This window comes from Hypanus sabinus, chromosome 19 (genome assembly GCF_030144855.1).
Source record: "Hypanus sabinus isolate sHypSab1 chromosome 19, sHypSab1.hap1, whole genome shotgun sequence".
NCBI classification, from domain to species: Eukaryota; Metazoa; Chordata; class Chondrichthyes; order Myliobatiformes; family Dasyatidae; genus Hypanus; species Hypanus sabinus.
The window spans coordinates 69,826,655-69,852,493 of NC_082724.1; the positions used below are offsets into that span (position 1 = coordinate 69,826,655).

The 25,839-nt window shown below is 38.8% G+C and overlaps 2 protein-coding genes across 6 annotated transcripts in view; one reads left to right on the forward strand and one right to left on the reverse strand.

The window, feature by feature from the left end:
- Positions 1 to 25,839, forward strand: part of cenpp (centromere protein P) — a 401,228-nt gene that overhangs the window by 303,737 nt on the left and 71,652 nt on the right. The gene's annotated exons all lie outside the window — the stretch shown is intronic.
- ecm2 (extracellular matrix protein 2, female organ and adipocyte specific) overlaps positions 7,344 to 25,839 on the reverse strand; it is a 43,174-nt gene continuing 24,678 nt past the window's right edge. For both annotated transcript variants that reach the window (XM_059944621.1, XM_059944619.1), the window contains 8 exons: positions 24,471 to 25,502; positions 23,421 to 23,536; positions 22,611 to 22,746; positions 22,001 to 22,158; positions 16,931 to 17,070; positions 12,822 to 13,148; positions 10,905 to 11,064; positions 7,344 to 8,919 (listed from right to left, as the gene is read on the reverse strand). In XM_059944621.1, the coding sequence (XP_059800604.1) occupies positions 8,869 to 8,919; positions 10,905 to 11,064; positions 12,822 to 13,148; positions 16,931 to 17,070; positions 22,001 to 22,158; positions 22,611 to 22,746; positions 23,421 to 23,536; positions 24,471 to 25,502 (2,120 nt within the window). In that variant the 3' untranslated portion in view covers positions 7,344 to 8,868. The remainder of the gene's footprint in view (positions 8,920 to 10,904; positions 11,065 to 12,821; positions 13,149 to 16,930; positions 17,071 to 22,000; positions 22,159 to 22,610; positions 22,747 to 23,420; positions 23,537 to 24,470; positions 25,503 to 25,839) is intronic.

Genomic DNA, 25,839 nt, shown 5'->3' on the forward strand with positions numbered 1-25,839 from the left:
AATCATCTTATTTTAATTAAGGATGTCCAGTCCCTCAAGACCTCCATCCCCCATCAGGAAAGCCTCTAAGCTGTCCATTTCTCTTTGCACATCACACCTAACCAGTCGCCCTCCAACACAACTCACCTTCATCTGGTGGATCTTGTCCTCGCGCTCAATAATTTCTCCTTTGGCTCCTCCTACTTCCTTCAAGCAAAAGGAAAAGCCATGGGCATTCACATGGGTCCCAGCTATGCCTGCCTTTTTGTTTGCTACATGGGACAGTCTGTGTTCCAAGCCAACACTGGCATAATTCCCCAGCTTTTCCTATACTACATCAACAACAGTATTGGTGCTGCTTCCTGCACCCATGCAAAGCTCGTTGACTTCATCAACTCTGCCTCCAACTTCCACGCTATTCTCAAATTTAACTGGTCCATTTCCAAAACCTCTTTCCCCTTTCTCGATCTCCCTGTCTCGATCTCTGGAAACAACTTATCTACTGATATCTTTTCTAAACCCACTGATTCTCAGACCTACCTGGACTATACCGCTTCCTGCCCTGTTATTTGTAAAAACGCCATCCCCTTCTCACAGTTCCTCCAACTCCACCGCATCTGCTCTCAGGATGAGGCTTTTCATTCCAGAACTAAGGAGTTGTCCTCCTTCTTCCAAGAAAGGGACTTCCCTTCCTCCGCCATCAATGCTGCCCTCACCTGCATCTCATCCATTTTGCGCACATTTGTCCTCACCCCATCCTCCTGCCACCCTACTAGGTTTAGGGTACCTCTTGTCCTCACCTACCACCCTACTAGCTTCCAACTCCAGCACGTAATTATCCATAACTTCTACCAACTCCAGTGAGATCCCACCACCAAGCACATCATAAGGTCGTGCCTTACAAGCCCGATTGAATTTTTTGAGGATGTGACTAAACACATTGATGGAAGGAAGAGCAGTGGATGTAGTGTATATGGATTTCAGCAAGGCATTTGATAAGGTACCCCATGCAAGGCTTATTGAGAAAGTAAGAAGGCATGGGATCCAAGGGGGCCTTGCTTTGTGGATCTAGAATTGGCTTGCCCACCGAAGGCAAAGAGTGGTTATAGATGGGTCATATTCTGCATGGAGGTCGGTGACCTGTGGTATTCCTCAGGGATCTGTTCTGGGACCTCTTCTCTTTGTGATTTTTATAAATGACCTGGATGAGGAAGTGGAGGGGTAGTTAGCAAATTTGCTGGTGACACACAGGTTTAGGGTGTTGTGGATAGTGTGGAGGGCTGTCCGAGGTTACACCAGGACATTGATAGGATGCAAAACTGGGCTGCGAAGTGGCAGATGGAGTTCAATTCAGATAAATGTGAGATGATTCATTTTGGTAGGCCAAACATAATGGCAGAATATAGTATTAATGATAAGACTTTTGGCAGTGTGGAGGATTACAGGGGTCTTGGGGTCTAACTCCAGAAGACAGTCAAAGCTCCTGCGCAGGTTGACTCTGTGGTTAAGAAGATATATGGTGCATTGGTCTTCAATAACTGGGGGATTGAGTTTAAGAGCCAAGAGGTAATGTTGCAGCTATATAGGACCCTGGTCGGACCCCACTTGGAGTACTGTGCGCAGTTCTGGTTACCTCACTACAGGAAGGATGTGGAAACTACAGAAAAGGTATAGAGGAGATTTACAAGAATGTAGTCTTACAATTAATAATTACAAGAATTATCCTTGCAAGCGGAACAAGTGCTACACCTGCCCTTACACTTCCTCCCTCACCACCATTCAGGGCCCCAGACAGTCCTTCCAGGTGAGGTGACACTTCACCTGTGAGTCAGCTGGTGTGGTATACTGCATCCAGTGCTCCCGGTGTGGCCTTTTATATATTGGTGAGACCCGACGCAGACTGGGAGACCATTTCGCTTACTCTCTGTCCACCAGAGAAAGCAGGATCTCCCAGTGGCCACACATTTTAATTCCATGTCCCATTCCCATTCTGATATGTCTATCCATGACCTCCTCTACTGTCAAGATGAAGCCACACTCAGGTTGGAGGAACAACACCTTATATACCGGCTGGGTAGCCTCCAACCTGATAGCATGAACATTGACTTCTCTAACTTCCGTTAATGCCCCTCCCCTTCTTACCCCATCCCTGATTTTTTTTTCTCTCTGCCCATCACTCTGCCTGTTCTCCATCTCCCTCTGGTGCTCTCCTCCCCCTTTCTTCCTAGGCCACCCGTCCCATGAACCTTTCCCTTCTTTAGCTCTGTATCCCTTTTGCCAATCACCTGTCTGGCTCTCAGCTTCACCCCACCCCCTCTGGTCTTCTCCTATCATTTCACGTTTTCCCCTCCCCCTCCTACTTTCAAATCTCTTACTATCTTTCCTTTCAGTTAGTCCTGACGAAGGGTCTCAGCCCGAAACGTCGACAGCGCTTCTCCCTATAGATGCTGCCTGGACTGCTGCATTCCACCAGCATTTTGTGTGTGTTGCTTGAATTTCCAGCATCTGCAGATTTCCTTGTGTTTGCTTTACAAGAATGTTACCTGGATTGGGGAGCATGCCTTCTGAGAATAGGTTGAGTGAACTCGGCCTTTTCTCCTTGGAGCGGCAGAGGGTGAGAGGTGACCTGATAGAGGTGTATAAGATGATGAGAGGCATTGATCATATGGATAGTCAGACACTTTTTCCCAAAGCTGAAATGGCTAGCAAGAGAATTTTTAATGCAGAGAGTGGTGAGTGCGTGGAATGGGCTGCCAGCGATGGTCATAGAGGTGGATACGATAGGGTCTTTTAAGTGACTCCTGGATAGGTACATGGAGCTTAAAAAAAATAGAGGGCTAAGGGTAACCCTAGGTAATTTTAAAGTAATTGTATGTTCAGCACAGCATTGTGGGCCGAAGGGCCTGTATTGTGCTGTAGGTTTTCTATGTTTCTACGTTTCTATCACTTTACCTGTGAGGATGTTGGGATCATCTGCTGTATTTGGTGCTCCTGGTGCGGCCTCCTGTATATCGGTGAGCCCCAATGTAGATTGGAAGACCACTTCACTGAGCACCTATGCTCTGTCCACCAGAAAGAGTGGAATCTCCCAGTGGCCACCCATTCCCATTTCAAAATGGCCTACTCCACTGCTGTGATGAGGCCACACTCAGGTTGGAGGAACAACACCTTGTATTCCATCTGGGTAGCCTCCAACCTGATGGCATGACCATCAATTTCTCCATCTTCCAATGATGCCCCTCCTTCACCATTCCCCATTCCCGTTTCTCTCTCTCAGCTTATCTCCTTGCCTGCCCATCTCCTCTTTCTGGTGCTCCTCTCCCTTCCTTTTCTTCAACGGACATTTGTCCTCTCCTATCAGATTCCCCCTTCCCTAGTCCTTTATCTCTTTCACCAGTCGACTTCCCAGCTCTTTACTTCACCCCTCCCTCCTTCCAGTTTCATATATCACCTACGACCTTGTATTTCTATCCCCCCTTCCCCTACCTTCTTTCTCTGATTTCTCATCTTTTTTTCTCCTGTCCTGATGAAGGGTCTCGGCCTGAAACATCGACCATTTACTCTATTCAATCGATGCTGCCTGGCCTGCTGAGTTCTTCCAGCATTTTGCATGTGTTGCTTGAATATCCAACATCTGTAAATTTTCTCTTGTTTGAAATTGGATTAGACATTGGCTTTGTGGGAAATGCCAGGGAGTGGTAGTAGGTGGTTGCCTCTCTGACTGGAAGTCTGTTACTCGTGTGCTGCATGGATTGGTGCTGTGTCCTTTGTTGTTTGTCATCAACATTTGAATAATAATGTTATTTAAATGGATCAGCAAACTTGATGATGACACCAATATTGGATGTGTAGTGGATAGCAAAGAAGGTTATCGTGGCTTGCAGAAGGATCTGGATCAGCTGGAAAAATGGTCTGAAAAATGGCTGGTGGAATTTAATTCAGTTAAGGGCAGGTGTTGCACTTTGGTAGGACTGACCAGGGTAGGTGTTACACAGTAAATGGTAGGGCCCTGAGGAATGTGGTAGAACAAAGGGATCTGGAAATACTGGTCCATAATTCATTGGAAGTGGTCTCACACATAGATAGTGTCGTAAATAAAGCTTTTGGCACATTGGCCTTCATAAATCAAAGTATTGGGGTACAGGAGATGAGAAGTTATGTTAAAGTTGTGTGAGGCCTAATTTGGAGTATTACGTGCAGTTTTGGTCCCCTACCTACAGGAAAAATGTAAATAAGTTTGAAAGAGTACAGAGAAAATTTACAAGTACGTTGCCAGGTATGGAGGAGCTGAGTTATAAGGAAAGATTGAATGGGTTAGGACTTTATTCCTTAGAATGTAGAGGATTGTGAGGAGATTTGAAAGTGGTATATAAAATTATGAGGGGTATCTGAGGCCTCCGTTGGTCAGAGTTGACCATTGAAATGGCATCCTGGCTGTCTAGCTCCACAAGCCTGGGCAGTACAATATGGAGAGCAAGCTGCTGCCCATGTAGCAAACTCCCCCTTTCCATGCATCTGTTGAACCCAAAGTTTGGCAGAGACCAAAACAGATTGGTACCAGAAGCATTGCAGGGGTTGCCAGTCAGCATTGAATTCAACGTGGGACTGCCTTAGTGAATCCGACTCTGGATTTTTTGCTCTGGGTTTACTTCTAAAGCCTTCCCCATGAGTGGGTATAGCCACAAGGCAGCAAAGGTTTGAGATCAGAGCTATTCTCCTCCTAGAAGAGCTGCCAACCAGGGCTGACGAGTCCCATCTGCCCAAAGCGACTGGTTTTAAGGTGCCAGTAACCTGCCTTTGTCCCTTTTCCTTTCAGTAGAAATGATTCTGCCACCCTTAGTAGCTAAGCCGTATGTGAAGGCCAGGAGCTGGACTTGGTTGTGAGAGGCTACTTGAGGTGTATGCCTTTGGGAGCATTTAACAGGTAGTGGGAGCTTGTCCCCATTACCACCCCCAGCTATAACAACCTTAAGAAATCATGAGGGATATAGATAATGTAAATGCAAGCAAGCTTCTTCCACTGAGGTTGGGTGGGACTACAGCCTGAGGTCATGGGTTAAGAGTGAAAAGTGAAATGTTTAAAGGGAACATTAAGGGAAACTTCTTCACTCAGAGGGTCGTGAGAGTGTGGAATGAGCTGCCAGCACAGGTGGTGCATGTGAGCTCAATTTCAACGTTTATGCTAAGTTTGGATAGGTACATGGATAGTAGGGATTTTGACATCAATGGTCCCGGTACAAGTCGATGGGAGTAGGCAGCTTAAATGGTCTTGGTATGGACTAGATGGGCCACAGGGCCTGGTTCTGTGCTCTACTTTTATATGACTCTAGGACTCTGACTTCAGCATTGTCACAAGTTTAGCAAGGTGCAATTTAATGAAAGCAGCCATACATCCAAATCTAAAAATATCATACTCAAAAATGCTGCTTGATCATACATTCCATATCCACCAGTTATATGAGTGTTTATTACATAGCATACAAAACTGTACTTTAACCTGATAATTGCAATTTAAAAATCATGAATATTGTCTCAGGAGTCATCACAACTTAGCTGTTTTCAATGGGAAAAGAATGAAGAAATGAGGTTCTTTTAACCTCTTTTAGACTTTAAAATTGATCTTATCAAAGCCACAGTGTAATCCAAAAATTGCTAGAATAGGAATCGCCAAATACATAAACCTTTGTGTGCATGAAGATGCAGCCATCATTGTTTTCCTTCTCATGTCCTGAGAAGATTGTGCAAAATGAAGCGCTATCAGAATTCCCAACTTCAGCAGAATGGAAACTGCAATCATCTGATGAGCCAACTATAATGGTGTCCAATATAATCCAATATAAAAAAGTCAGAATGAATGTCTGATAATAGGCCAGAATTATTAACTTATGTCCAGACAAGGCTGAAAAATAGGCCCATTGTCTCTCTAACTGAAGTGAATTTTTCATATTAAATCAAAATTATGAAAGTTTTGGCATGGAAAATTCATTGAATTGGAATATTAGTTTTCCAAATAAATTATAAATTTTCCTCTATGTTCAAATCAATTTCCATTCACTATCTCAGTAAAACACTGGAAAACATTTTTGTTGAACACTTGGTTATAAATTTGTCTTACTGCTTGCATCTAGGAATAATGGTGCATAGTTCCCTGAAGGTGGAATCTCATGTGGATAGGGTGGTGAAGAAAGCTTTTGGTACGCTGGCCTTTTTAAATCAGAGCATTGAGTATAGGAGTTGGGATGTAATGTTAAAATTGTACAAGGCATTGGTGAGGCCAAATTTGGAGTATTGTGTACAGTTCTGGTCACCGAATTATAGGAAAGATGTCAACAAAATAGAGAGAGTACAGAAGAGATTTACTAGAATGTAACCTGGGTTTCATCACCTAAGTTACAGAGAAAGGTTGAACAAGTTAGGTCTTTATTCTTTGGAGCGTAGAAAATTGAGGGGGGTCTTGATAGAGGTATTCAAAATTATGAGGGGGATAGATAGAGTTGATGTGGATAGGTTTTTTCCATTGAGAGTAGGGGAGATTCAAACAAGAGGACATGAGTTGAGGGTTAAGGGGCAAAAGTTTAGGGTAACACGAGGGGGAACATTTTACTCAGACAGTGGTAGCTGTGTGGATCGAGCTTCCAGTAGAAGTGTTAGAGGCAGGTTTGGTATTGTCATTTAAAGTAAAATTGGATAGGTATATGGACAGGAAAGGAATGGAGGATTATGGGCTGAGTGCAGTTTGGTGGGACTAGGTGAGAGTAAGAGTTCGGCATGGACTAGAAGGACTGAGATGGCCTATTTCTGTGCCGTAATTGTTATATGGTTATCTCATTCTCCAGTCATTTTTATCAAGCAAAATAAATTTGGCATATCATTCAAGTACAAACATCCAATTCCTTTCTTCTGATGACTACTTCCTACTTCCGCTTCCATATCATTACATACTGTATTTTTGGCCTTATTAGAACTTGGCCATCACATAAGAGTTTATCCATCACCTCTTAGTGTTATGTAATCTGAAACTGAGCTGATTAATGTTATTCTTCAATTAATGCAATATTTTCTCATCTGTCAAAATTGTGTAATTAGAAGTTGTTGATTTAATAGCTTATATTATTTAAGGAACAACACAAGGAATTTTGAAGTGAAACAAAAATGCGTGGAGCAGTTATGTGTAGCTAGTAGAAACCTTGTTATTGTAGAGTCTATGGTAACCCATCACAGTTTTAACATAATGCCATGTCTGTTCCTATAAACAGACCATGGCTACTCATTGAAAATAAAACTTAGAGCTAAAACTGAGAGCTGTGTTTGTGTAATACAACTGGTGAAAATAGCAAAACATTGGCTTCACTTTTTTGGAAACAGTGTTTTTATTTCAATTTTTTTTCAGCTGTTGAAAGCAAACTAATCATTGTAGTTACGTATTGAAAAGTGCAATTTTCATTTCGAAGGAATTTATTGCAAAGAATTATACACAACATTCACTTAATATTTTCATGATATAAAATAACTTGTGTGACTGACTATATATGTGTAAAATATGCTTTATTATGTAATGATTCTTTAAAATTCAACAGAGTTGAATTTTATTAAAACTTAAAGGAACGACTTAGCATGTCTACTTTATCAGTTCCTGCCTGTCACCTTATGTACAGTCTCTCATGTGGCTAGCATCACTTTATGGACATACAATCAATCTATATATATATATAAGCTATCTTATGTGTTTATATTTATTGTGTTTGTATTATTATAGCGTTCTTTATCTGATATTAAAAAGATAACATTGCCATGTGCTTCTTAAACATAAGAGAACGTACTTGTAAGTAATTTCAACTTCTTTTCTGAATAGAGACCTCTCTTAATTCAAATCTGTGCAGACTTATTAAGAGCCACCATAATGGGAGCTCAAGATGCATTTTCCATACAGTTCCCAGAATTGCATGGCATTGCTCTCTGTATTTTAGAATATTATTTGGGTTTGGGAAAGTAAAACAATCTTTTTTATGCCATGAACCCCAACCATTATCTAAGGTATCTGTGGACCCCAATTGGGAATCCCTGTCCTGTCCTCAAAGTTATGGATTATTTCTTTTTTTAAAATGCACTTCTCTTTACCAGAAACCATATTGCAAGTCTCACTTGTCAATATCAAGAAATTTCTCTAAACATGAAGATAAATTTAATGTCACTTTCCTTTCATATTTCCCTAATGCACGTTAAAGGTTGTGGCTGTTGAGAGCCTGTCCATCAGATTTCCCTTTAACAAGAGACAATTTTATACTGATGTACACCCCAATTAGGATATGTTCTCTCATTTGAAATGAACTGATTTTGCAGTGTAGGTAGTATTCCAATTGCTTATTTTACTATCTTTCCAAGGTTTTGGATGTTACATAAAATAATTGAATGTTGTTAAGATGTCCTTGGCAAATTCCATTACAAGATCTGGTTCCTACAAGCAGTGTCTTGGATACATCTGACTTCTGTTTGTGTTGTGTCATGATTCCTTCCTCTGAATCTACAATTAAATCACTGAGCCCAACATTTTTGCAAACCACTCTACAAGCTTGCTTTTCTCTCCAGTTCTTGAATATGCTTTATCCTCATGTGTCTGTGCCCATTAGCACTGTGGTTCTTGAATGTCTGAAATACGATTCCGTCTTGGCCATGGTACCAAAGCAGCATTTATAATATGCATGCTATTTATGTTGTTAATTTAGTGTTATCCTACCGAGCCCTCTTCCATTGCCGGCATCTATTCAATACCTGCCCTATTTTCCTTGCAAGTGCTTAGTGGGGTGGCACAGTGATACAACAAATAGAACTGCTGCTTCTAAGCATCTGGGATCCTGTTTCAATCCAGTCTTCAGCTGCTGTCTGGAATTTTCACTGTGACTGTGCACATTTCCTCTGGGTACTCTGGTTTCCTCCCACGTCCTAAAGACATGGAGATAGTTAATTAGCCATCCAACTGGAATATAGGTGAGTGGTAGATTCTGGGTAGGCAAGGGATAATGGCTTGGCAGGATGAATTAAAAATGGAAATAGTTTAGGTCAGATTAGTGTGAATGGGTGTTTGATGGTCAGTGCAGACTAGGAGGGCCAAAAGGTCTGCTTCCATCTGTCTATATCTCTGGATCATTTTCTGTTTGATAACACACCTGTACAACATCTTGGGATACCTTCTTATCTTGAAAGCATTGTATAAGAAGAAGTCATTTTAGGTTGACATTATTTATGCCAAAAATTTATTCTGAACAAGGAACTACATGAAAAACTTTGAAATTTTAAATATTTGCGAAAAATAAATGAAGTTCTAACATGAAATTAAAGAGCATTTTGAAACCATACATAAGCTAAATGGTATTCCATAAGATTGCTGGTGTATTTCATTGATAATTAGATATTTTATTTAAAAAGCAATTCTTCATCTTAAAGTAAATGTTGAAAAGTTCTCACACTACTTGAATGTCTTTTAACCAATCAATATATAGTATATCAAAGGGATTTGATATATCAAAGTAGGTTTGTTTCTGTCATATTTGGAGTACTGATGTTCTGTTAAATATCAAATGTTTATTGAGTGACTAGTTTCAAATTGCGATAGAGACCAAATTGAATAATATTGCTTATATACCAAGTGGACCACAATAAATTAATATGATGGCCTTGTAACTTATTGCTCGTCTAGAGCATATCTTGTTACCAATATGAATCCATGAATAATGATTGACGTATAAACTATAAGTTAGTTATAGATTTGCTTAAAAATGCTTGGTACTATCTGGGAAAGTAATTGTATAGACAATCTTGACTTTTTTGTCAAAATATACTAACTAAATTTGATAAGGTACCCTATGCAAGGTTTATTGAGTAAGTGAAGAGCCATGGGATCCAAAGGGACCATGCTTTGTGGATCCAGAAGTGGCTTGCCCACAGAAGGCAAAGAGTGGTTGTAGACAGGTCATATTCTGCATGGAGTTCAGTCACCAGTGTTGTGCCTCAGGGATCTGTTTTGGGACCCCTACTGTATGTAATTTTTAAAAATAACCTGGATGTGGAAGTGGAGGGCTGTCAGAGGTTACACCAGGACATTGATAGGTTGCAAAATTGGGCTGAGAAGTGTTAGATGGAGTTCAACCCAGGTAAGTGTGAAGTGGTACATTTTGGTAGGTCAAATATGATGGCAGAATATAGTATTAGTGGTAAGACTCTTGGCAGTGTGGAGGATCAGAGGGATCTTTGGGTCCAAGTCCATAGGGCACTCAAAGCTGCTATGCAGGTTGACTGTATGGTTAAGAAGACATACAGTGCATTGGCCTTCATGGGATTGAGTTTATGAGCCGAGAGGTAATGTTGCAGCTATATAGGACCCCGGTCAGACCCCACTTGGAGTACTGTGCTCAGTTCTGGTGACCTCACTACAGGAAGGATGTGGAAACCATAGAAAGGGTGCAGAGAAGATTTACAAGGATGTTGCCTGGATTGGGGAGCATGTCTTATGACAATAGGTTGAGTGAACTTGGCCTTTTCTCCTTGGAGCAACAGAGGATGAGAGGTGGCCTGATAGAGGTGTTTCAGATGATGAGAGGCATTGATCATGTGGATAGTCAGAGGCTTTTCCTCAGGGCTGAAATGGCTAGCACAAGAGGGCACAGTTTTAAGGTGCTTGGAAGTAGGTACAGAGGAGATGTCATAGTTTTTTACGTAGAGAGTGACAGGTGCATGGAATGAGCTGCCACAGTGGTGGTGGAGGCAGATACGATAGGGTCTTTTAAAAGACTGCTGGATAGGTACATGGAGTTTAGAAAATAGAGACCTATGGGTAACCCTAGGTAATTTCTAAGGTGAGGACATGTTCGGCACAGCCTTGTGAGCCAAAGGGTCTGTATTGTGCTGTAGTTGGAATGTTATTTTTTGACCTTTTGAGGTGTTAAGACCACAGTCGAATGCAATTCAATGCAGCTGAAGGCAGTTGGAGGAATTCTCCGTGTATTTATGTAGTTGTTTTCTAGGTGAAGAGTTCGAATATTTGAGTCATCTTCATCATTTGCACTGCAGATGGAATCCAGTTGGACATTCCTGGTGAAACACAAAATTTGTATAAGTGATATAAAAAAAATTAGTTCATATGTATTTTGATACCCCATTTTGCAAATAGATTAGTATTATGCTTTCAACAGAGTTTAATGATGGAGGGATTAGTTACTTTTTAAGGGCAAACACTTAGTTCAGTACTATCTTTGCTTCTGTAAGATTTAGTTAGAAAATATCATAGATTTAAGTGTACATGAAATCCCAAATCTTAAATAACATAACCAGTAAGACAGGAATCAGCCAATTGACCTTCTAGTTTATTTTGTAATATTGATTTATTATCATCTTTGGAAAGATACTCTTGAAATACTTCACATCTTTACAGAATGAAATTATGTACAGGAAAAATACAGTATTCTGAGATTATATAGCAGTTCTTCACTAAATATATCAATTGCTTTGAAGTATCACTGTGTACCGTTGTGAAGTACCATTTCGGTTTGTATAATCTTACGTAACATCAGAATGTCCTGGTGTTCTTTACAATCAATTAAATAATTTTTTTTAAGTGCGCTCTCTGTGATGAAGTTTTCTAGCTGACCAAAGCATATTCCCACAACCAGTTATATGGGATAAAGCACTTAATTTGTTTTCACATTTAAAAGATGATTATTATTAAAGATATTATAAGTTGATAGCTGCTCACTATTTTATGTCAATCTTAGTGTGCAACTAGAATCTCAAGCTAACATTACTTCCAAGAGAAGCCACTTTTAATAGTACAAGCATTGTCTGAAAGTTCATCTGGATTTCATACGTGTTTCTGGAATGGAAGTGCAGCTTTCTTAATAAAGCAAGAATTTCTTACCTGTTATTTTGATTGTTAGTGCTTTCACCTCTCAGTGAAAAGACTATGTCAGGACACCTGATAATCTGGGCCTGCTGATCAGTGCAGTACAGAGGGGTATTGAACTCCCAGAAGTGCTGTCTTTCAAATGTTCAATCATCTGTTCCCTTAGTATATTGCAGGAATTCGAGTAAGAGCAGGGGAGTTGCTCTCCAGTGTCTTGGTCAGTGTTAACACCACACTCAACATCACTAAACCAAATTGTTATCATTCCTGTTTGTAAAAGTTTGCCCTGCATTTTGATTTCTGTGGTTTCTACACTGCAATAGTGCATTGTAGCGCAAATTTATTTATTGAGATATAGCACAGAATAGTCCCTTCCAGCCCTTTGAGTTGCGCCACCCAGCAATCCCCAATTTAATCCTAGCCTAACTACAGGACTGTTTACAAAGGCAAGTTAACCTACCATCTAGTATGACTTTGGACTGCCAAAGGAAACCAGAACATCTGGTGGAAACCCACATTTGTTGCAGGGACTGGAAGAGCCACAGATGATACTTGTTTTAGATTAGTTCCAGTTATGTAGAAGGGTATACCAGTTGTTTTGTTCAAAATAAGTTCCTTCAAACAGTAGCAAATTGAACAGTCTGTCTTTGTTACTTTTGACTGATGTAGCATTGCCAGTCAGCACATGGGAGAATGACCTGCTCTTCTTCCCGGAATACCATGGGATTTTTAAAGCCTATTTGAAACAGTTCGGTTATTTAGCATATCACCTGATGTACAATGTCCTTAACTCTGCATCCTCAGCAACTTTCAATGTGATGCTAGTCTAGATTATTGCTAATTTCATGAAGTTGGGCTGAATCCTACAACCTTCTGATTCGGATATCTGAGTCTTGGTTAACACAAAGTGATCAGACTTGATATCAAATGAGGCAAACAGTCTTTTTACCTGATTAAGTTGTCATTCAGTCTCAAAAAGTGAAGTGCTTTCATTTCAGCAATTCCAGCAGGAACTCTTTTCAACATATTGTGATCCAAAAACAGTTCCCTCATTGTATCATAAGTTCCAAAGAAAGAAACTGGGTCAATTCCACCATTGGTGATTTTGTTGAAAGAGAGGTACAGGATTTCCAGCCCCGGTTCCATGTGGGCAAACACAAAGCCTGGTATTCGCTCAATCTGATTATGAACCAATATAAGATACAGTAAACCTTTGGGTAGCAATGATGGAACATGAACGATCTTGTTGTATGAGAGGTCCAGGGATTCTAGATTTCTAAAAAAAATAAACAGAAATACTGATTGATCAAGTTAAGTTATTGTCATTTCACCATATATATGTATACCACCAAACAGAGCAATGTTCCTCCAGACCAGAGGTCGGCAACCTGCGGCTCCAGAGCCACATGCGGCTCTTTGATCTCTGTGATGCGGCTCCCCGTGGTTTGTTAGCTTTTGAAATGTAATTCGAAATTTGAAGATTATGGTGATCTTGTACAATATGAAAACTTTGCGGAGACACCGTTTCCTGGCACATCCGAACCGGCTCACAATTAGCCACCGTTCCGACTAAGGGAGATAGCCTACGGGGGTTTGTGAGTACGTGTCTTTTGGAGCATCCGCGGCCACGGGGACGGGTTGAGCGAGGCTTTAAAGCAAGGCTGTTTAGTTCGAATAAAGTTACCTTTGACTGCAGTCTTTATTTTAGCGCTGCGTGTAGCGCTACACCGCTACAACGTGTTTTTTATCGCTATTAATATACATCACAACTGCCAATGCCTGACACCCGCCAGTGCGCGCATTCTTTTAATTCTTCGATCCAAGGTAGGCTAACTATGTAGTAACCTTCAACCCAACGTCTTTTTTTCGGAGTTCAAAATGTTTTTGTTGCATGCAGAAATGTAATTTCGTTTTCTCTGCAGGAGTTCATCAATTTCAAAAATGCAACACATTATAGTTTGTTTATACATAGCATAAAGGCAAAAAAAAAAACCCGTTGTATGCAGTGTTATTTCATTTTGTGGCTCCCAGTGTTTTCTTTTCTGTGGGAAATGGGTCCATATTGGCTCTTTTAGTGGTAAACGTTGCCGACCCCTGCTCCAAACCAAGGGGCACAATATAATATGGAGGGGTGATTGATAAGTTTGTGGCCTAAAGTAGAAGGAGTCAATTTTAGAAAACCTAGCACATTTATTTTTCAACATAGTCCCCCCTTACATTTACACACTTAGTCCAGCGGTCGTGGAGCATATGGATCTTGGACCACCAGAAAGTGTCCAAAGCATGGGTGATAAGTTTGTGGACTAAGGTAGACGGCGATGAGTTATATAGATCTTGTTATATGCACATGCAGTTCAACTCTTTGCATGATCATGCAGAAAGTTTGACGTTAATAACTCATTGGGTAATATCACCCCTCGTATGTATAACTCATACACAACACATAAAGAAATAGTACCATAAATAAATAAATAATGTTCAAGTTAGAGTTAAAAAGTTACACCGTATAACTCTACTGCCACTTCAAACATGGTTAGACCTGGGTGATGGCAGGGAGTTCGGTAGTCTCTCGGCCTGGGAGAAGAAGCTGTTTCTCATCCTAACAGTCCTTATCCTAATGCGATGATACCTCCTGCCTGACACTGGGGGGGAGGGGGGGGTGTCAAAGAAATTGTTGGATATTAAAAGTAATTTCTTAAATCTGCAAAGCTCTACAAAAAGCAGAAAATTATTGGTTATATATGTCAAAAGTTTTAACCACCTAGTGCTGATCACATGTTAGATTAAAGATTAGTTTTTTTAAAGAACAGCTTTTTTACTTGTCACATGGATATCGAAACATACAGCGAAATGCATTATGTGTGCTGTTGCTTAACATTGCACTATTATCACTATTTTTTTAATATCTCAAATAATTGTATTCATTTTCACAACAATATAAAATCTTTACACAAGTTATGTACTTCATTTTCTAAAATACATGGCTGAGTACAAAAGACCTGTGCTGATCAACTGGCTGGAGTGTTCACTGATATCTTTAACCTCTCGACTCAGCAATCTGAAATGCCCACTTGCTTCGTGCAGACTTCAATTATACTGGTGCCTAAGAAGAAATGGTAACCTGCCTCAATGACTATCGTCCAAAAGCACTTACATCCGCTTTGAGAGGTTAGTGTTGAAGTACAGTATATCAACTCCTGCCTGAGGAGCAACTTGGATCCGCTCCAATTTACCGAACAGCACAACAGGTTAACAGCAGATGCCATTTCATTGACTCTTCACTCAATCCTGCAACATCTGGACAGTGGAGATGCATACATCACAATGCTCTCCACTGACTACAACTCACATTCAATTCTATCATCCCCTCAAAATTAATCAATAAGCTCCAAGACTTAGGTCTCAACGCCTCCTTGTGCAACTGAATCCTCGATTTTCTCTCTTGCAGACTCCAGTCAGTTGGGATTGACAATAGACAATAGGTACAGAAGTAGACCATTCGGCCCCTTGAGTCTGCACCGGCAGTAACATCCCCTCCCAAGATCTCCATCGGCACAGGTGCACCACATGGCTGTATGCTTAGCCTTCTGCTCTACTCTCTTTATACGTATGTCTGTGAGGCTAAGCACAACTCCAATACCATATTTAACTTTGCTGACAATATTGCTGCCGTTGGCTGAATCAAAGGTGATGATGAATCAGCATATAGGAGGGAGACTGAAAATCTGGCTGAGTGGTGCACAACTCAATGTCAGCAAGACCAAGGAACTGATTATAGACTACAGGAGGAGGAGGTCTGTGGACCAGTCCTCATCGGGGGACCAGAGACAAAGAGGGTCAGCAACTTTAAATTCCTCTGTTATTTCAGAGAATTCTGTCCTGGGCCCATCACATAGGTGCAATTACAAATGAAGCATAGCAGCACCTCTACTTCCTTAGAAGAATGCAAAGATTTAGCAAACTTCTATAGGTGTACAATGGAGAGTGTACTGGCTGGTTGCATCATGGCCTGGTCTGGGAATACCAATGCCCTTGAATCGAAATTCTACAAAAGGTAGTGGATACGGCCCAGTCCGTCATAAGGGAAGCCCTCCCCACCATCGAGCACATCTACATGTAGCACAATTGCATGAAAGGAACATCCATGATTCAGGACCCCCACTATCCAGGTCATGCTTTCTTCTTGCTGCTGCCATCAGGAAGGAGATATATGAGCCTGAAGTCCTACACCAGTCTTAAACTAAGGTGGATAATTTCACTCACCCCAACACTGAACTGATCTTACTTTCAAAGACTCTTCATCTCGTGTTCCTGATAATTACTGTTCATTTATTTATTATGATCATTTTGTATTTTTGCTTCTTTGTATTTACTGTGAATGCCTGCAAGAAAATGAACCTCCATGTTCTATATGGTGATATATATGTACTTTGATAATTAATTTAGTTTGAACGTGTTATATACTGGATTTGTTATAATTGGTAAATTGTTTTAATCTGGCACTTGAGAACATTGAATTGCCTAATGTTGCAGAGACAAGCTGTTAGAACTGCATTTGCTGTGAGCCACAGGAAATGGCTCCAGCAGCTTGGGTTCTTTCCTGAACTTTGCCACTCCCTATGACCCATGAATTTTCCTCAACTGGTTCAGCTTCTTGTTCAAAGACATTAGTTTGTGGATTTGATCACACCAGATTATCTTCTGTCAAGGTACATTTATAGGAGAGAGACTCAAAATGGAATTAATGGATATGAGAGGCAAATAGGTAACAAGGAAATTGTTCCAGGATACATCAGATTCAGCATAGTTTCATTGGGCCAAAATGTCTAACTGTGTTGTCAGAAAATATAAAGTATGGAATCCCTGTGTACATCTAAGAGTTAAAATTATGTTTGCAGCATTCAGATTTGATGGTCATTGAAGTCCCTTTTTAAAATGTTTTGCTTTTTATTGTTCAAAAGCTTCCACAGGTGAACTCATCATCTCTGATTTCCAATTCTGATTAGTTAATACTTCATGCTTGCTTTTCATATAATCAGTTAGAATCTGAATACTCACTCAAGCTTTATCCAAGCCATTGGTGCAATTCTGGCTTCATCAAGTTTGTTATTTCTCAGAACAATTACATTCAAATTGGTTGTCCTATTCAAACTCATTTCAGATATCTCCTCAATTTCATTATCTTCAAGGTAGAGTTCCTGCATTTTAGAAAAATAAACACATTTCATATCAAAAGAGCAGAAGTAAATATGGCCTGTCTGCAAAATGTATCAGTGGTACATTTTAAAATTTTAGGTAAACTCTACAGGAAATTCAGAAATTATTGTGGATTCGTTCTACAGGTCAGGTTCTACTTGGATCATGGCAACATTTGAAAAAATTGAGAAATTTATAAATTAAATCCATTCTTTAAAATTTCACAAATATTCTATTATTATTGTAAAGAGGTGTAATGTTAATTTGAAATGGCTGAATGTAGGAGACATATGTTTTGTAAATATTGTTTTAAAAAGTATGCGAATGATTCATATGAAACTAATAATTTATTTTAATTCATAGAATATATTTCTCATCATTTAAATATTGAACTTTGAAACACAAACACATGAATACTGATTTAATATAAATACCAATTTTGTCCATGTAGCTTATTCCTTTTTTCTTTTTAAATCTTTTTATTAGTTTTAAACAAACATAAATGAAACATGAATACAAAGTGTTTGAGAGTACATAATTAATAGTTTAAATAGACATTCAGATGTATAATAATAAAAATATATAACCTTTCAAACTCAGAACATTAATGAACAAAGAAGTAAAAAAAGAAAAAAAAAAGAAAAACCCCCCAAAAAAAGAGAGAAAAAAAAAATAAAAAAAGAAACACTAACCAACATGGGCCATTGAATAATATTAAGTACATATACAGTAGTGCCAATAACTCCGAACCTCCATCCAATTGATTAAGGATAATATAAATAAGGTTTAGGAAAAGACGATTCAACTCGTGAAAATGTTGAATAAAAGGTCTCCAAGTTTCTTCAAATTTAACTGAAGAATCAAAAACCGCACTTCTAATTTTATCTAAACTCAAACAAGAAATAGTTTGAGAAAACCACTGAAATACAGTTGGAGGATTAATTTCTTTACAATTCAATAAAATAGATCTTCTAGCCATTAATGTAACAAATGCAATCATTCGTTGAGATGAAGCGGATAAACGATTATTATCTGTCATAAAATCGAGCCAGTTTATCCTTAGACATATGAGCTCTATGTACAACCTTAAATTGTATTAGGGCATGTTTAGCATAAATAGAGGACGAATTTACCAATAATAAATTTTTTTCCCATTGCTCAGTAGATATAGGACAATGCAACTCTTCTTGCCATTCCTTCTTAATTTTTTCTGATACATCTGACTGTAAATTCATGATCATCTTATAAATGATGGCTATTAAACCCTTTTGATAAGGATTAAGGGCTAAAATTCTTTCTGTAATGTCTAATGGACATTCTTTCGAAAAAGACTAACTCATTATACAAAAAATTTCTAACTTGCAAATATCTAAAAAAATGTGTTTTAGGTAAATTATATTTATTAGATAGCTGTTCAAAGGACATAATGTTATCATCCAGAAACAGATCACGAAAACATGTTATACCTTTTGTTTTCCATAAAAGAAAAGCTTGATCCATAGATGAAGGCCAAAAAAAAATAATTAGATATTATAGGACATGATAAAATAAATTTATTCAAACCAAAAAATTTACGAAATTGAAACCAAGTTTGTAATGTATACCTGACTATAGGATTAGTTATCTGTTTATTCAATTTGAATAAAGAGAAAGGAAGTGAAGATCCTAAGATTGAAATCAGTGAAAAATCTTGCACAGATTTACATTCCAAATTTACCCATTGTGGGCAAGTAGCTATAGTCAATTCTTGTGTCCAGAATATTAAATACCGTATATTAACTGCCCAATAGTAAAATCTTAAGTTTGGTAAAGCCAAGCCGCCCTCCTTCTTAGGCTTCTGTAAATATTTTTTGCCCAATCTAGGATTTTTGTTCTGCCACAAGTAAGAAGATATTTTAGAGTCAATAGTATCAAAAACAGCTTTAGGAATAAAAATTGGTAATGCTTGAAATAAATGTAAGAATTTAGGTAGTATCATCATCTTAATAGCATTAACTCTACCAACCAATGACAAAGATAGTGGAGACCACCTAATAGCAATTTGCTTAATTTGATCAATTAAAGGTAAAAAGTTAACCTTAAATAAATCTTTAAGCTTATTCCTAATCCTGTTGTGGATTTATAACAGTTTGAATCTTTGAAAATGCATGCTTTCTGAAGTAATATTACTATATTTTATAACACATAATTCAGAAAAACTTATAATTGATACAGGGTTTAACATAGAAATTTACAGCACATTACAGGGCCTACAGCCCACAATGTTTTGCTGACCACGTAGCCTACTCTAGAGACTGCCTGGAATTTTCCTAGCACCTAACCCTCTATGTTCCATCTACCTATCTAAAGGGCTCTAAAACGACCCTATTGTATCCGCTTTAACAAATAACAATCTGTCGATTTCATTTTAATCCACTTAGCTACTTTCCTTCATTTAAAATAAGATCATATATAACCATATAACAATTACAGCACGGAAACAGGCCATCTCGGCCCTTCTAGTCCATGCCAAATGCTTACTCTCACCTAGTCCCACTGGCCTGCACTCAGCCCATAACCCTCCATTCCTTTCACATCCATATACCTATCCAATTTTTTTTTTAAATGACAATATCGAACCTGCCTCTACCACTTCTACTGGAAGCTCGTTCCACACAGCTACCACTTTCTGAGTAAAGAAGTTCCTCTTCGTGTTCCCCCTAAACTTTTGCCCCTTAACTCTCAATTCATGTCCTCTTGTTTGAATCTCCCCTACTCTCAATGGAAAAAGCCTATCCACGTCAACTCTATCTACCCCCTCATAATTTTAAATACCTTTATCAAGTCCCCCCTCAACCTTCTATGCTCCAAAGAAAAAAGACCTAACTTTTTCAACCTTTCTCTGTAACTTAGGTGCTGAAACCCAGTTAACAGTCTAGTAAATCTCCTCTGTACTCTCTCTATTTTGTTGACATCTTTCCTATAATTCGGTGACCAGAACTGTACACAATACTCCAAATTTGGCCTCACCAATGACTCGCACAATTTTAACATTACATCCCAACTCCTATACTCAATGCTCTGATTTATAAAGGCCAGCATACCAAAAACTTTCTTCACCACCCTATCCACATGAGATTCCACCTTCAGGGAACTATGCACTGTTATCCCTAGATCATTCTGTTCTACTGCATTCCTCAATGCCCTACCATTTACCATGTATGTCCTACTTTGATTAGTCCTACCAAAATGTAGCACCTCATACCTATCAGCATTAAACTCCATCTACCATCTTTCAGCCCACTCTTCTAACTGGCCTAAATCTCTCTCCAAGTTTTGAAAACCTACTTCATTATCTACAACGCCACCTATCTTAGTATCATCTGCACACTTACTAATCCAATTTACCACCCCATCATCCAGATCATTAATGTAAATGACAAACAACATTGAACCCAGTACAGGACCCTGAGGCACACCACTAGTCACCGGCCTCCAACCTGACAAACAGTTATCCACCACTACTCTCGGGCATCTCCCATCTAGCTACTGTTTAATCTATTTTACTACTTCAATATTAATACCTAACGATTGAACCTTCCTAATTAACCTTCCATGTAACAATACACACAAAATGCTGGTAGAACACAGCAGGCCAGGCAGCATCTATAGGGAGAAGTGCTGTCAACGTTTCGGGCCAAGACCCTTTGTCAGGACTAAACGAAAAGAAAGATAGTAAGAGATTTGAAAGTAGTGGGGGGAGGGGGAAATGGGAAATGATAGGAGAAGACCGGAGGGGGTGGGATGAAGCTAAGAGCTGGAAAGATGATTAGCAAAAGTGATACAGAGCTGGAGAAGGGAAAGGATCATGGGATGGGAGGCAGGAGAAAGAAAGTGGGGGGGGGGAAGCACCAGAGGGAGATGGAGAACAGGCAAACATCTAAATATGTCAGGGATTGGGTAAGAAGGGGACGAGGGGCATTAACGGAAGTTAGAGAAGTCAATGTTCATGCCATCAGGTTGAAGGCTACCCAGCCGGTATATAAGGTGTTGTTCCTCCAACCTGAGTTTGGATTCATTTTGACAATAGAGGAGGCCATGGATAGACATATCAGAATGGGAATGGGACATAGAATTAAAATGGGTGGCCACTGGGAGATCCTGCTTTTTCTGGCGGACCGAGCACAGGTGTTCAGCGAAACAGTCTCCCAGTCTGCGTCGGGTCTCACCAATATATAAAAGGCCACACCGGGAGCACCAGACGCAGTATACCACACCAGCCGACTCACAGGTGAAGTGTTGCCTCACCGGGAAGGACTGTCTAGTGCCCTGAATGGTGTGATCCCTTGTCAAAGGCCTTACTGGAGTCCATATAGACTGCATCCACTGCTTTACCCTCCTCAACTTTCCTAGTAACCTCTTCAAAAAAATTCAATAAGATTTGTCAAACATGACATTCCAAAGATCAAAGAATAGCCTGGATGATATTGAGTAGCTATGATGAACTAAGATTAGTCAAAGCTGTTTTCAACCCTTTTTCAGAAACCATTTACCCTTGACCCCATTCCCAGTCTTGAATTTCTCTTTAGTATTCATAAACATATTGTCTGCTCTCATATATGAATACATCCACCCCATAGTAGTAATGATGTTAAAGTCAGTGTTGAGTCCAGTAGATTGGAATATGCCAAATAGAAGGCTGAGGTGCTATTCCTCTAGCTTCTGATCATGGCAACGTTGGTAATGAATTCAGACATCCTGAGCCAGTGACAAAGAAATCCTGAAACTTATCACAAAATGTAAATCTCCAGATAGACGACTAGTATCAGTGCATTCTTAGCGTATAATTCTGTAAGTGTGATGTTTTAGCTGGTGGCACAACAATATCAATACAACTCATATTTTTGAATATAAACCCTTAAATAGTTTGGAAACGTGAAAAAAATTGTTTACCTCAATGGAAGGAGGGAGACCTTGCGGTAGGGTTCTGAATTTATTTTTTCCCAGTCGCAAGTAAGCGAGTCGCTTAAGTGGTCTAAAGACGAGGGGTTGAACATTACTTTCACTGAGTTTATTTCCTTCCAGCTCCAAATTGACTATTTTACTCAAACCTGTTTAATTTTGATGTAAAAGTTAATCAATCAATAACATGGTTACAGCATGCAAGTTCTTGTTTTATGCCCGTTGGTCATTTATAACTCTGCCAAAACATATGTAATTTATAGGTTTGACCATCTTACATTGCAGTGGAGTTTTGAGTTTTATAATTAAATCAATCATCCTTGGAAATTTATGCTTACTATGCTCACTGATAGGCTATTGGGCTCAAAGAAACCAAGAGTTGTATTTTAAAAATGTGTACATAGTTTCATTCCTAAAAAGTGGCAACTGTATATAAATATAATTAGAAGGGCATCTGTTCAGCCTTTTAAACAAGTGATTTAAATAATAATTTTCATTTGTTTAAAACATAACAATGGAATTGTTATGTAAAATAGCTTATTTTTGTACAAATAAATTTTCAGCTACATTAACTCTTCCTTAGATTTTTAAGCATAAATACCATGGAATGTTTGTTCATCCAGTTGTTGAAGAAGGTTTTCATTTACTTTTAGCTCCACTAGTGTTCGAGGGAGTCGAGGAGGAACCTGGGATAACAAATTTCCATCCAAGTATAGGCGTTCCAGTTTTTTTAATTTCTAAAAGAAACAGAACATTCCAAAAATAAATATTCTTAAAATTTTAATATAATGACCTGGCCATTTACACCAGCAATGTGTTAAGTCAATCAGTCAAGTAACTACATGTTATGATTTAGATAAAATGCATTTTACGCATTCAGCCATTGGTGGTTTGATATGCTTCAGTTGTTTGATTTAATTTGGTTTATTCAGTTTAAAATTTACTTGTAAGGTATACTTTTTGGGTACTTAAGTGTCATTTTTTTATTCATGTCCATGAACCCAGCAAGAAAAAATATTCTTGATTTATGAAAGTGAATTGTTCAACGTTGATTTATTCAACGTTGTGATTTATATTAGTTTGCCACTCATGTCCAATCTACTTGATGGATTCTGCATCACATCTCATTAATTCTAAATTTTGAGTCGTAATATTGATATTGACATCATCAATACACATCACCAGCAATGTAATAGAGAGAATAGAATTGTATTAATTTGATGATTTGGACATTTCATAATGGTATTTCATACAAATCTGGTTGCATCCCATATTGGTATGGCAACTGCGCTGCCTGTGGCTACAAAAACCTGCAGAGAATTATGGACACATCACAAAAACTAACATCCTCTCCATAGACTCTTTTCAAATGTCTATTAACAACTGCTTTGAAATCATTTGTAAAACTTACTTTGAATGCAGCTTGGTGGATATTTGATGAAGCAATCCTGTTTCTGCTGAGGTCAATTAATTCCAGATTAGGAACCCCATTAAATGCTTCTGCTGGAATAGCAGTGATTGAGTTTCCTGCAAGGTTGGTTGAGTATACATGAGTGTTTTTACAGCATAATATTTTACCATAGTATTATCTAAGGATTTAAAAATGAATTCATACTCAAGGTGCTCAAAAGCAGTAATCATCTGAAGACAGATTCAGGAGGGGGTGGGGGGGGGGAACCAGAGAAGAAGACAGGGAATTAATAATTGAGTTTAGAATATATAGGAAATTAAATTTAAATATGGACTCCAATGCAGTTTGGCAGTTTTTGATAGAATATACTTAAATGCAAGGGTTCTAGTGAAAAACCTGCTTGCATATGACCTAACTGGAATCCCTCTATCATTAGCGCGTTTTAAAAGAAACTGCCTTAATACCAGACTGAGTAACATATTTACTTTATTAGGTACACCTGTACACCTGCTTGTAAATGCAAATATCTAATCAGCCAGTTATATAGTAGCATAAAAGCATCCATGCAGACATGGTCAGGAGGTTCAGTTGCTGTTCAGTCAAACATCAGAACGGGGAAAAATATAATCTAAGTGACTTTAACCATGAAATGTTTGTTGGTTTGATCTCCAAGATTTTTCACGCACAAGTCTCTAGAGTTTACAGAGAATGGTGCAAGCAACAAAAAAACAGCCGGTGAGTGGAAGTTCTTCAGGCAAAAATGCCTTGTTAATGAGAGAGGTCAAAGGAATAGGCCAAACTGATTCAAGCTGACAGGAGAGCAACAGTAACTCATGTAACCATGCATTACAACAGTGGTGTGCAGAAGAGCATTTCTGAATGCACAACACCTCCAAACTTCAAGTGGATGGGCTACAGCAGCAGAAGACCACAAACATATACACAGCGGCCAATTTATCAGTTAGAGGATGTACCTAATGAAGTGGTCACTGAGTATATAAACAAAATTTATGAAAATATATATGTAACCTGTCTTTGTGTATTGATTACCTGCAAGCTGAAAGTGTTTGATCTCCAGATCATGTAATGGAGGTATTTGAGTCAGCTTTGCATTATTGCAGTTTATAGTAAAGTCAATTGCATCACAGCCAACTGGGAGAAAAAATGTTGGGCTATCCTCATTGGACTGATGTGGAATCAGTTGTAATAAGGTAGAAAATGATGACAAATCAAAAATGTCTTGATAATCCTCCTCCTCATGCTCCTCCTCCTCTTCATCCACTACCTCACCCTCTCCAATCACCAATTCCTTCTCCACCTCCCCATATCCATCCACTCCTTCCTTCTCTGCCTCCCCCTCACCATCCATCTCTTCCTCTTCTGCTGCCCTCTCTCCATTTACCAGCTTTTCTTCTTGCCATTCCCTTTCTTGCTCCTCCTTGGTTTCCTCTTGTGCTTTCTGTTGTTCCATGTTTTGTTTCTCCTGTTCTCTCTCCTCCCCTTGCCTTTTTTTCCCCATCTTGTATTCTACTACCACTATTTTTTCTTCCATCTCCTGCTCTTCCTCCACTTGACCCTTCTGCTGCTCCTTCACCTCCTCCAATTCATCTTTTTCCTTCACTTGCTTTTCCTCCACCTCTCGCTCTTCCTTTTGTCCCTCTCCTTGTTCCTCCTCCACCTTTTGCTGTCCCTCTTGTTCCACCTCTTGATCATCTCCAGAATTGTTTGCATAATTATCATAGCCCTGGTTTTCCTCTCCCATAGTACTTGAATTATTTTTTATTTCTTTTTCAAATTGTTCCTTTTTTTTATTTTCCTGCTTTTCTTCCTGTAAGTGGATCTGTTCCATATTAATTGCTTTTTGTATTTCATCATCTTCCAATTCTTCATTGTGATTGGCTTCGTCCAGTTCACTTTGCATTTTGTCATCTTGTTGTTTTTTCTCATTTTCTTTATGTATTTCATTTTTTCTATATAATTCCTCTTCTAATTCTTTCTCTTCTGTCCGTAGTAGCTCTTGCCCTATGTTGAAATCCTGATTATTCAAGATTGCAGGATATGTTTCACTTGGATCATTTGGCTCTGTAGAATCATAATAAAATGCAAGATCTTTAGCCTGAATTCTAAATGTGCAAAAATAATTGTAAGCATGCAATTTAACTTTTCAGATTGTTTTATATTTTGAGTAAAGTTGTATTTCATAATATGGAATTAAAGATAAGTAAAGGGCAATATTGCACTTAATATATAAATTGAAGTGCACAGCACAGAAATATGGTTTTGGTCTATTTTTTCCTGAGTTAATAAAACTAACAATAAATGATATATTCTATTAATGCTATTACATCCATTAGAGACATAAGGCACCAATCAACAAGAATAGCTAAAGGAATAATATAAATTTATAATTGCATATTGA